The sequence below is a fragment of the Condylura cristata genome, unplaced genomic scaffold (assembly GCF_000260355.1).
Source record: "Condylura cristata isolate star-nosed mole 26May11 unplaced genomic scaffold, ConCri1.0 scaffold00019, whole genome shotgun sequence".
NCBI lineage: Eukaryota > Metazoa > Chordata > Mammalia > Eulipotyphla > Talpidae > Condylura > Condylura cristata.
Window position 1 is genome coordinate 26,343,260 of NW_004567120.1, and position 13,783 is coordinate 26,357,042.

At 40.0% G+C, this 13,783-nt stretch overlaps 1 protein-coding gene across 1 annotated transcript in view; it reads right to left on the reverse strand.

The window, feature by feature from the left end:
• TENM1 (teneurin transmembrane protein 1) overlaps window positions 1–13,783 on the reverse strand; it is a 590,326-nt gene that overhangs the window by 68,272 nt on the left and 508,271 nt on the right. The window contains exon 24 of the mRNA XM_004685779.2: window positions 1,658–1,812. Coding sequence (XP_004685836.1) covers window positions 1,658–1,812 — 155 coding nt within the window. The remainder of the gene's footprint in view (window positions 1–1,657; window positions 1,813–13,783) is intronic.

Here is a 13,783-nt window from a genome sequence, read left to right on the forward strand (position 1 = left end):
ATATGTTTGCTCTTATTTTGACAAAAATTCTCTTTTCAGCATAACTTTTCCATACAGAATCAGATAAGTCATTTAGAGTTGACTGATTGCAATACTAAGTGTCCTATTTTAAGTTAAAAATATCCACAAGTGAATCATATACGTGCATTGGCTCTCTTTCGGCCTCCTCCTCCATATAAACACGTTCACACCCTTCCTTACTGCCATAAATAATGCTCCTTTTCTTTGCCTTCTTTAGGATTTTGCATCATGGAAACCTAGGCTGCTCGAGGACCAGATAGCCTGACCCCACACACTCTTAAGAAAGGTTCGTTCACTTGGTTTTCCAGGCCTTGTAGTTGACCATTTTAGTTTTGTAGTTGACTATGTTTGACTGTCCTAGTTTTGGGGGGAAAGGCAGGGGCTCAGAGAGAAGACCCCCCCCCCTTCCCAGTAGGGAAGTTCCCATGTTTTACAGAGACGTATGCACATGGAGGAAGGAAATGAGAGTGGCTATTAGGGTTAATGACTGAAGCAAAGACTCTGGGTGATCACTTCACTGTCCTGTTACCCCAGGTTTCAGGAGGAATGAAGACTGGAGTGACAGGATATCCCAACGACAGAGCCTGTTGTTCTTTGCCTTGCAACAGCAGTCCTTCATTCCTTGCTAACTAACTAACAGAACCCTGATTTTAGTTTAAGATTTCAGTAGCAACATGCGCAGGGAAGATAAACAAGTCCCAGAGTACCTGAATCCATCTGGAAGAACCTGTTTTCCCTTTGTGAGTGCTGGTGAAGGGATGGGTATGTGATCAGTTCTGACCAGTGTGACACAAAGAAATCTGATGGCAGCTTTACCTATGTCTGGTCATCTCATTGTGTAAGATAATAAAAGCTTACTGGCTAAACCACTTCTTTCTAAATACCCACAGCCCAAACCATTGCAGTCCTAGTCTTATTACTCACAGCCATAACCATCCTCTCTGATACACTAGCCAATCCTCAAACCCTTAGCTTCCACTCTAACACTTCTGAAAAGACTACCCATAATCTATTTCCTAAGAGTCACAGATTCATGGATGTGAAAGTTTGAAAGAACTGGGGCAAAAAATGAGGATTTGGGACTCTGATGAGAGCTACATTGAATTTTCTTGTTTATTTTCACTGGCAAAAAGACTTCCTAAAGAGATGTGAAATGGTATCATAATGTTGCTTTTATTTAAGGAAACTTTTCAATGTCCCAGAAATAGCTAGATACCTCTACATGCAAAGCGTACCACGTTCATTCATTTAAAAAAGTTCAAGGACTCCTAGTCATCAGTGCCTTACTTATTTTTGTATTATTCAAACATAATAAAGTTCTATATCTTGGCAGACATTCAATCAATGACCTGACCTTACCATCTCAATGATTCAAATTCGAGATACTTTCAATTCACCTGACAGCATTCCACCTGGTATTCATCTCTATTGCTTACCATTTTCCCCCAATGCTTACCACTTTCTCCCAACTGAGGCTGTTTGAGGAAAAGAGTAAGTTACATAAGGGAAACTTTTGCTATTTGGTGCTATAACAGATATCCCAGACCTCCTTTCTACCTCATTTTTGTATGAGAAAATTGTTATCCATTTCCATGACGCCCAATGGTGATAATGCTCGAAGCCCAGCGGCGCTTACCTGAGTGACGTCCATGCCTGAGTCACAGCTCAGTGGCTGCGTGGAAGTAAGGCCATTGGAGCCTATTACAGTCGTGATCACAGCATTCTCATCAATTCTCCGAATCATAGTCCCATCCACAAAGTAGATGAATCCATGCCTATCAACTGTGATGCCTGGTGGGAAATAGCAAATGAGCATTAGTAGTCTAGCTGGCCACCTTTGCACTAAGATCAGCATTCTGAATGAAGTTGCAGAAAAGGAAGGGCATTTTAAAGGCATATGGATTCACCTGTGCTCAGCACAGACTGGACGCTAACAGGAGAGGCTGTTTCAGACACACATTCATATCTTTGAGTATTGAGAAAAAAAGACAAAAAGTTACACGTGGAGATAAAACCAGGTCTTAAAATTCCTGTCACAGCAGATTTACAATGTTGATTGATCCAAGTAATTGTTGACTATTTTGTGAAATATATTTGGCTAGTGAAAATGAAAACAAACAAAAAATACTGTAAAAAGGTCAATCCAAATGATTTCTCTGTGTAAATGAATTATATAATTAAAAAGAATCACACGCATAGCCACCATTAAAAAACAAAACAAAAACAAACAATAAAACCAGGTCTAATAATTTTGTGCTGCCCAGCTTTACATTTTGACCCTCCCCACTTGCTTACCTTCACAAACAGAAAAAAAAAAAATGCCCCCTAAAGATAAAGGGGAAAAGATGGGCAGGCAGTGTAAGCTCCATTCCATGTAAGGCAAGACAGACAGGCCACCGCACATCCCATGATGGCACAGGGAAGACGTGGCTGGTAGAGCACTAAAACTATTTTCAGCAATTCACACTCATTTAACAGGGTTTGTAATCTCCGATAAACTGGACTGAGTCCGCCCCCCCCCCGCCTGTATTGTCCATTAAGAGGGGTTTGGAGTACAAAATTATGGTGTCACAAGGGAATAGTTAAGCTTTTAGTAAAAATAAGAGCCAATAAAAAGGTTCGCAGTCGTTTTTAAACAGTGTGATAATTACAGTCTGGTTTCTTGGAAAATAGATAATAGCAGTTAGAAGACTTAGATTCTAGTATTACATACACCCCTTATAATTGTTGTATGATTTTGTGGCCACTCATCTCTTTATGTATCAGCCTTCTCTTTGGTGAAATGGGGAAAAGATGAAGGTGACACGCTGTCTTGGTTTGCTTGGGACTGAGCCAGGTTTCAGTTTTAAAACTGGGACAGTCCTGGACAAACATAGAGTTGATTACCCTATGCCTAGGTTGTTAGAAATCTCATATGAAGTAATATGTTGCAAGAGTGTCAGATGCACATGAAAAACATATGACTCAACTGCTTTTACTAGAGTTCTTGAAAATAACCACACATTACTTTAAAACCAGTCTATGGTTTAGTCTTTTCCCATCTCTCGCTTACTCAGTTCTTGTGAAACACTGAATATATGTTAAAGTTAGGAGCATTTGTGATAATAAACAAATCCTTTTAACATATACACGTGTGAACACAAGCACACACACACAGAGTAATTTTCCTGGTAAAGAGTGAACTCATCTAAGGGGAGTTTATAAACCTAACTTAATAAAGTGCTTTTAGATGAGCTAATTTGTTGGCAGGAGGTTAATATTAACACTCAGCTTTATGCTGTACTTTGATTAATCCTGATGTTCCTCATGAAGTATTAATCTTTAACATCTATAAAAGTTACATATTCATTTTAACTTTTCCAGAATGCCTCTGAAGTCACCTATGTTTTGGTGACTTCTCCAAGGAAGTCAGCATGTCTAAATAAAGGGGGATTCAGTGTCACTGCCCCCCTATTTTAGGGGCTTAAAGTGCTCTAAGGAAGCTTTAAAAAAGATTTTTAAGTTTGGATCAGGTGAACTGATGATGGAACATGAACATTTCTTTCGCCTCCAGGACATCCATGCTGAGGGTGAACCAAGGGGCATATCTGCTTTTTATTTTTGTTCCCATTTTGGCAAAAACAATTGCTTGACTGCCTAGAATTTGGTCTGGTTTATGGCAGATCTCTGGTTTGGGATCACCGCCCATTACCTCTCTTCTAACTATTGTTGAATTTGAAATGTAAAACCTGCCTGTCATAAGAGAATGGGCTGAAGGATCAAGGCATGGGTCTCCAGAGTAAAAAGCTAAGAGTACATAGGCTTCAGGTGTAGGAGACCACAAATTATTTCCTAATCACTAATTATCACTGCGCTAGATTCTGTCACAGCCAAAGGATAAAGAACCTAGGTAACATGGCACCTAAGAGGAATATCCTGAAACTTTAGTAAAGATATTAAAAATAAAATGTGTCGGTCAACTTTGGGGGTGGCAAATGTAGACAATCTAATTCCCCCGAACGTTGGAGCTGATTCACAAAAGGTATAGAGAAGTAAATACTTTCCTACAGAAACTAGCATATTTGGGGAGATATTTACATCTTTACGCTGACACCAGGGAGGACCGTCCTGTTTCAGGGCTACCAATGTGCATCCCCATCCGAGGACAAAGCTTAGACTGACTGAGGTGGGTAATACTGGATTTTACATGGTCTTCCCACTTTTACTTTCTGTGAACTTCTACACAATGTGAATTCCTCTCTGTTCATGTCAGCTGAGCTCTACAGATGAGGCTGATTAAATACTTACCATTAGCCTTCAGGGTTGATTTGGCTGACAGTTCAGAGAATATTTTCCTTTCATATATTTGTGTAGAATTTTCCTTTTATCATGGTCCAAATTCCAAATATACCCTTCTTTCCCTGAGACTCTTTAATTAAAGCTGATTGGGTTGCATTTATGTTTGGAGTTGAAAAAGAAATAGTAGACAGGGCTTTGAGAGACTATGCAGTAGGTGCTTTATTAGTGCAACACGCCGTAGTTTATATATACACATTTGTTTCCTCTCATCTTCCTTCTCTAACCAACACACACATGCAGACAAGCTTCCCAAGCAATGAGTGTTACTACGTCTTGACTGGCGAGGTTTCAGGGGCATTTAATTTCCATTGAGGTTAAAAAACCAAATTGGAAACCTCAGGCTGGAAAAGAGTTATTTTTTGCCTTTCCCTGAGTGGGGAGGGGGCTCTCCCCCCAATAAGGATTATTGTTATTGCCCAGGGATGTTGACGATGCAGGAGGAGCTATTACTGCCTGGTAGACTCAGTGGGAGGAGGTGGCACACGCCCAGAATATTTTAAGCTTTATTCTTCAGAGCTGGGGATGTGAATGACTTCAGATCACAAAGCCATCTGGGGCTGGCAAGACCTACAGATTCAGCTGACTTTCATATTTTGATATTATTGGACCCAGATCTCCACAACTTGATACCCCATGTTGTAGACATAATTTATTCCAGTGGTCAAGTCCATTGACAGCATTTTCACTGGCATCAAAAACACAATTGAAAGCATGATTTTTGGGTGAGAAAGAAATTAAAGAATTAAACTGCATTTCTAGGGCTCCAGATTTTAACCAGCATTCATTTTTAAAACAAACAAAAAATATATAGGTCCCTGCTTGCAGCACAAGGTTCAGCAGTGGTGTGGGTAGTTTGGGGGTGGAAGTGGGAAGAACACACAACAGCTTGTGTCGCCATCTCCACCCAGGAAAACACTGGGCTCAGATGCCTCGGCAGCATGTTTAGCTTGGAGCACATTTTTACATTTGTGAGAAAATAAATAAATCCTAGTAAATTAGTGCATATAATGAAAGCATTGACAGATCATAACCTGGAAGTGTGAATGGTGCTGTCTCTATTCATCAGCATTAAGCCCTAACAAGCTCTTTCTATGGAAGGGCCTGCTCATAAATAAAGTGCATCTTGTAAAAAAAATTATTCACAATGTCTTATGCAAATAAGGGGACATTATGTAATATCTGAACTGCAGGCTCTTTTCTCTGTGAAGCATAGCTCCTTATGAAACAGCTGCAAATTACAAGCAAAATGATTTGACTCTTCCCTTGTCTTATTATCCTCCAATGAATAAATACTATCATTCTTAAGAATACAATTGCCTAAAGTTGGGACAGCCTGAATAGTTACTAATAAATTTATCACCTGTTGGGGAAGAGGACACTGCTGATCAATACTGAAGCAGCAGGAACATCCTGATGTGGGCTCACAGGAAGCCCAGATGTGGAGGTTAACAGTCTAGAAATAGTAGCTAAAAATCCCAAATTAGATAACAGTGGAAGATTAGAGCTTTTGGCTGTACAGAATGCTAATTATAAATGTTGGCAGAAGGTATCTCTGTATTTAATTTATAAAAATTACAGCTGTTGATGTCACCTACATTTTTATTATTTCTATATTAAAAATGAACCTCTTTCAGAATATAAGCTTTGCAAGGTAGTCATAAAATTCTCTTCATCTCCAGCCCTAGCAACCAGAAAACTGAAATACTGTTTTTTCCCCCACCACAATCTGCTCTTTAATTTTATGAGGCAGAGATAAATGGTTAAAATAAACTTTCAGGGAATGTCCTGAGTGCAATATGGCATCAGCTCAATCTCTAACACTGAGAGTGCTGAATTGTGCAACTGACATTAGCCAGTTGGTCATAAAATGCCCTTTAAATCAAAGAGATATTAAAATATTTTGCTTTGTTTATATGCATTTCAATTCTCTGAAAATTGGTATCATGTGTAGTCTATATGGAAATTCTCCACGAGGCAGAAAAATCCATTCTCCAGCCAATTTGACTGCTGTCCACTTAATTACCCAGTAGGATTAGAAAGGCCAAGTTACTTGTAAACAATACTCCTGTTAACTTCTCTTGTTAGGTAGCAACTAAATGGAGGTTCTAGAACTGGGAAGGCTTACAAATATCTGTATAGGTGGGCTGGAAAGGAGGCGGGGACCTAGTGACTAGTTAAGATGGTCTCACTGTGGGGTCAACAAAGAGAACAGCATTTCTCTGAGAAGATGTAAGATCACTGTATTGTACATGCCTAGTGTGCTATTCAGTCAGGTATTCTGTTTATTTCAAAGTTAGAGTAAATTCCAAGCCATTAAGGGCAATTTCCAGAGAATTTAGATATAAATTAAAAATGTAAGCTAATATTCTACTGACTGAAAAGTTCTTTCTTTCTTTCTTTCTTTCTTTTTTTTTTTTAAGATTTATTTATATGTGCACACAGAACTGGGGTACAGGCCAGAGGCTCAGGAGTGGTGAGAGGCTTCACTAGAGACAGAGAGGGGAGCAGAACAGGCAGATCTACGAAGTACACTGCTGAGGGGAGCAGCGGGCGGGTCAGGAGAGGTCTGCCACGCCATGTGGTCACCTCCGGGGCAGGCGGGAATCGAACTCTTGCTGCAGTGGCTTCTTTGTGCTGTGCTTTAACCCACTGCGCCACCAGGGAGGGCCGAAAAGTTCTTTCTTTCACCAGGGAGGGCCGAAAAGTTCTTTCTTTCAAAATTCAGAAGGTACTCAGAGATATCATAAAGAACAATAGATTTGTCAGCTAGCTAACAAGAATTCTGATTGAGGAAAAGGCAGGTAAGACCAGTATTTAGCATTTGTCTTCTCAGCAACTTCTGATCTCAAAGCTTTAGCTTTCAGGGCAAGATAAAGTGAATCAACAGGCCTTCTAACTCTACCAATCACTATCTTTCTAAAACATTTCAAGGAAGAAGCTGTTTTTCCCTTCACTTATTAATTTATTAAACATCTTGTACCTTTTATGCGCAGGCACTGTGCTGGGCACCTGTGGGCACAGGAGAGTATAAAATAGACATGGGGTTGCCCTTGAGGAGTTCAGAGAATGTGGGGAAGTTGGGTAAATAATCAGGCAACTACAATGTGTGAGAGAAGTTTGGGGCAAGTCCAGAGTGCCATGTGAACAACCTCTTTGGGGGATGGGTTGGGGAAATGAAGTTCCTAAGTGACTTTTCAGAGTAAGTAACATGTAATCAGCTCTGAAGGACCACGTTAAGTTTCTGATGACCCTAGTGTGAAATCCAGGTAAGCACCAATGAAGACCCATGAAGGGTGACAAGTGTCATTCAATAATAACCATTTTCATTTGCAGAGAATATTATATTCCTGGCCCTGTGTTGCCTTCCTTATATCCCTTGTCTCATTTAATCCTCATAACAGCCATGAGGAGTGGGTATTTTTAATGCTATTTTTTTTTGTAAAAAAAGAAGAGAAAATAAAGGTTCAGAGCTTTAGGTTAGGTTAGGTTACACAGCTAGAAAATGCTAGATTTAGCACATGTTTGTCTGATTTCAATGTCCATTCTCATAATTGTTATCCCATGCAGTCTAAATGGGTCTATCAATCACTTTCCCACAGAAGTGGTATCCAGCCTGATTTCAGAGAGTTCAGAAATTCCATGAAATTATCTGTAAAAAATTTTGTGTATGAGTATTGCCATGGCCCATTGCTTTTGTAAGATTGTGAAAATGATCCATGGCTCTTCGCCCCAAGTGTTAAGAAATTTTATATTCCTGCAGATGTCTTGGACCACTTCTGAACTATTCTTCAATGATAGCCTATGGCTCTACCCCCACAAAGCCAGTGAGTTTTGTGAAAGGAGAGTCTTCCTGTCATGGGGATTTTGATCACTTGACTTATTGTATGATTTGCCACATGGAAAGAAGACCCAAGAAACAAGGGTCAAACACATATAGGGGTCAGGCAGGTAACATATCTGTAAGTTAGGTGAGGTATTATACTATATAGGCTCTAGGGGAAATGAAGGTTAACTACAAAGAACATGTCCCATCAAAAGGCATTCAATCATTTTAAAAAGTAAAGACATAACATGAACCAAATGAGTTATATCATTGAACTGGATTTATTCTCCAAGTTGCCTGTTTATGATGCTTCCAAGATGATGATCAGGGGGAATATATCATCAGTGAAGAGGATGCTGTGAACAGAGAAGATCCATGAACTGAGAATAATCTATTAACCAGTATAGTACTGCCTTTGAAAGTTATGTCTCAGTACAGAGACTTCCCATATATCCCCTGCTCCTCCACCCCCCACATTACCGTCTTCAGGATCAACATTCTGCTCCAGAGTGGTCCATTTTTTACAAGTGATGAACCTACACTGACATCATTGCCAAACACAGTTTGTCCCAGAGGTTACTCTTTGTGTTGTATGTTCTGTGGGTTTGGACAAATGTATAATGACATATTCCACCACTAGAGTATCAGAATAGTCTCAGTGTATGAAGATCTTACTTAATTTATCTGTTAACCTAAAACTGCTCTAACAAAGAAATTTTATTTTAAAAAATGTATGTCTGGTCCAAATGTGAAACCAAAGAAAGTCAAATATCGTTGTGATTCTCCTAGCTGGAAAATGAAATACTTGCATGGCTGATAGTGTGATATTTGCTAAGAATGTAGCCTCTTTTGTTCCCACCAGGATCATAACTAGAATACGACAAATTCATCAAATTTAGTCAAATCACACTAGAAAAGTGGGTGTCTAAGCTGATTTCAACTTTGACTTTGCCCTGCCACCCTTCTCTTCCTCATCATTGCTTCAGAAAGCCCTCCTTCTTTGGTCAAGCAGAGACACTGCTTTATATTCAGGTCATCTTATTTATTTTTCTTTCTGAGAATAGAGCTACATTACACTTCCCAGCCTCCTCTGCAGTTGGGTGTGGGCAGAAGTGATATATGCTACAGTTAAGCCAGGTCACTAACAAAAGCTCTACTGCTCTATGGTTCACCCCACTCCCCGTAGGTTGACTGGAACAGAGCATCTGGAAGAAGACTCCATGGCCTTAGGGACTGCGGAGCCACTAGATGGAAGAAGCCTGGTTTCCTAAGATACCACTTGGAGCAGAGATTCTTTCCAATTCTGCCAGGAAACCCATATTGGACTGTGATGTGAACAAGAAACTATTTTAAGCCACTGAGATCATGTGTGTTTATTTCCTCCCCCCCCCCATATATGTGTTAGCTTTGCTGGATCACTACACTCATTAAATCCAATCTCATTAATGTTTCCAGATTTTGAGAAGCTGTTTCTCCTCCAGGAAGCCTTTCCTGAAAACTCTAGTTCATTTTGGTCTCTGTTTTCCAACCAGAGAAACTGTTTCATTTTTTAAATGTGAATTCTATAATCATACTCTGTTCCGACAATAAGTTCCTTGAGGGCAAGAACTGGATTTCATGTTTCACTTTTATATCTCAGCCCAGTAGATGTGAACACAAATGTCCAATAAACCTTGCTGAATTATAGGCTAAATTGCTACACATTTATATTGAAGCACATCTGAACTGAGTCAAATAAAGCTTGCCAAGAGGTCAAGAGCTGCATATACATTTCTCAAAAAATTAGCTAGAAGAGAAGCAATGGTGATGTCTTTAAAGACCTTCAAGAGAAATGCAGTCCTCCTTCAATTAGTGATGATTACAGTATGGGGGAATCGGAGCTGACAACCAAGAGCAAACAGAGTAAAGACAATGGATCAAATTAACTGCAAATGAATTTGATCATGGATCGCTTCACTGAATAGTTCAGTATCCCCTCAAATCTAATTTACTCTGTCAACAGTTTTGTGTTATGATCTTATGATCTCGTTCAACACTACATTCTTAGGGATTTTAAGGAAATAGAAACCCTTAAGATTTTGCTTTAATTTCCTTCACAGTGGACCACATTAGGGAAAGCAGAGAGAATAGTGACTCCAGGGTCACTTCAAAGGATGTGGGTTTGAGGCTGACTTTTCTTATATATTAGCTATAAATTGCTCAACATTTGATTTCCCAACACATGTCCTACTGACTACCTAGGGCAAAACATTGTTAATCACACAGAGCCCAATGAAATGAAAGCACTTTGAGAAGGATGAAGTATTATGGTGAAACTGAGTGGTGTCCTAATTGCTCAGTTACAACAATAATTCTTTCCAAATGTGACTTTTCTAAGCCTAGAATCAAAGATTTCCCCACAGGTTCTGCTTCAACATTTGAGGTTTTATGTGCTGGACAGACAGAATATAATATTTAAGCCCATATAGCATTATGTAACTGTTCTCAGTAACAGAGTGTCCTATGTTAGATTCACCATAGAGAGAAAGCAGCGGTTGAAAACAATTTTGTTAGCTTACCGCACTATTGAACTATTGGTGTAAAAGCCTTTAAGCTTTTATAAAATGGCTAAAGTTTTCTTCTAGAGAATCAAATAAATGAAGCCCATGCTGTGCAATTGGCACAGGGAGGCTGTAGGATGGGGTTGGTCCTGGTATCTCGCATTTAACGGTGACATCAGACACCAATAATGGTGTCAGTTATTTTTTCTAACTTTACAGAGATAGGAATGTGTGCACATAAGGGAGGTTTGGGTATGGAGATGATTCCAGTTCAAGCTAAAATGCACATCTCTTATTTTATTTTTGTGCTCGAGTTCTTGTTCAAAAGATGCCTGCAGGCTGAGATTTGCGGGGACAGAGTACATACGAAGTTGACCAAATTCGAGCTGAATATTTTACATCCCCTCTTTAAAATATTCTTCAAACATCAAGCAACTATATCTGGGACACTACTCAGACACATTTTGTTCCACTCCCAGCCTCTGTCATCCCAAGGAAACAAACAACTTCACAAGAACCTTATGTGAACAATTAGCCCGAGGAGGGAAAGTTCATTTATTTTCCATGGACTAGCAAAAAACTAATTGCAGTTGTTACACTCTAGAGAAAATGAGTCTCTCTCAAGGTGTGTGAATGACCAAGAGGTTCTAATAAAAAAGCAAACTAAGTAGATACCTATTCTACTTGGCCTGAATACTCAAGAGAAGCAGGATATGAGGAATTAAGTCTGACAATGCTTACTGCTCACCAAAGTGGGCTAACTCAAGAAGAATTAAAATTTCGGTAGGATAATTATTTGCATGTAACACCCATTCAGAAGCAAACGCAAAGGGCCCATTTAAAATTCTCCCAACATCCCTACATTCTGACTAATGAAGCTAATGCTGGAAGAGAAGTTCACAAAGTCACAAGTGGCAGACAGTCATTTGCCAGAGGTAAAGCAGGTAACAAACACTGCGTGAGTAAAATTTTTAAACATTTTAAATGGAAATTGAAGAGCCATTTAGGAGTACTGGTTTGGGCTCAATCAAGAATGCGTTATTACAACACCTCCCCGCTTCCACACACACACACAACTCCTTTGACCTTTTTCTTTTCCACCCTTGACCTACAAATTTGACAATCTGGGCACAAGGTTACATTGAAAGTGTGGGAAAAACTGGGATACTTTATTCAGAAGGGGCTGGAGACTTCCCTAGCCTGTCTTGACTAAGATTGGGGTTTCCAAGCTCATTTCCCTCTTTTTTTTTTTTTTCTAAATTCCATCACCAGACATGCTCATGGAGGAATCTGTGGATAGAAGCTAGGAGAAGATCCATCGGTGAGACTGACTGCAGACTGACCAATTTGCATAATCCCGGTCTCCAAGTTTTCACCTTTGTCTAATGGTAAGAATGAAAGTCGAGCAATCCATGTCAACAGATGAGCCTGGAGACCAAATAAAATAGCCCCTATCCAATCTGTGAAATCTTACTGAAATGTTAATATGAGCAATGTTAATAGTTATGATTTTGAGTAACTTGGTTTTCTGGCATCGTACTGGTTTATTTGTGACATGAGAAACTGCTTCAGCATGGCTTGACTTAGATGGCAGGAGCCCTGCATGTAATTCTGCCGACATATTCTCTGTGCAGAAGGTGAAGTACAGGTTGCACAGGAACCTGTTACTTCTCCAGTCAAACTGGCCTATGCATGGGCTCTGAAATCTGCCTTTCACTTTCCATTCACTCCATTGTGCCCTGTGCCTGGAAAACCCTTTCCTTTTCCTACTCCCTAAATCCTGCTCATCTTTCAGGCACAGTGCAACTGAGCCTCGTCTCACTGATTATAATATACAAATGGACTCAAACACATGCACAGATTTTGATAGGAGTTCCTTGTCAATTACATGAACAAATGTCGTTGGTCTCATCTGATGGTAGAAATCACCCGAGCCTATTAGAAGAGATGTGCTGTGCCGAACAAGTGGGTAGGGACTAAGGGTGAAAACAGGAGTAATATGTCATTAGGGCAAGTCTGCAGCCTGGCCTGTGACTAAAAGTCTGGGGTGTTTTGATTGCCCTAGTGTATGCATTTTACACAGAGTTGGGGCCATTTGTACAAATCCATTTCGCGACATCACCTACACAGGGTGGGCTGAGTCATTCATTTTCCATTTAGTGTTGCCTTTTTGTTATCTACTGCCCTACTTTTGTCTACTCTCCTTGCTTTGACCTCTTCTTCCTCTGAGTTCACTTAGTCTATCAGGATAGAGGGTAGAATCTAGTGTCAGTTTTTCTTTACCGAGGAATCCAGTCATTTGTTAGATTCTTTTCTTTCCCTCTAAGTCTTCCCTCATTTGCTGCTTTTTTCCCAGCAAATCCCTTTCTGCTCACCATTCTCTGAGCCCCTGTAGTGTTTACATTTCATACCACACCACCTAATGCTGAATTACAGTCTCCTCTAATGATTCTTCTTTCATCTCACCAACCAGACTGTATTCCACTCCCAGGCAGGGACCATGTCTTTTTATTCCACTTACAATTTTCAATTTTCCCAAAGCAGACTATACTGTTTGCTTTTGGAAAAGCTTAGCGACGCAATGCAGCTCAGTAAACATGGCTCTGTTCCTAACAAAGTGCACTGGGACCATGATGTGGGCCTCACAGAGTAGCTAAAACTAATGGGAGTTCGATAAATAATATAGTGGGTCATTGACACTAGTGTCTTATTGACAACAATTAAACATGGTGAAAGTATTCATTAAAACGATGGTATCTCTGGATACATGTTTGACAACCAGGAGGTCTTTGTGGTAACAGATGACTGCAGTGTTTGATGACAGCATTTTGCATAGTTCCAACATACAGAAGTGCTTTATATGTTTATAGAATAAATGAATAAGGCTCATATTAGAAACAAAGCAATGTGAGCAATTAAGGGGAAAAAAAGAATAGTGATTCAGTCCTCCCTGGTGGCGCAGCGGGTTAAAGCACAGCACTAAGAAGCTAAAGCCGCTTCCGCATGAGTTCGATCCCCGCCTGCCGGGGAGGTGACCACATGGCGCGGCAGACCTCTCCTG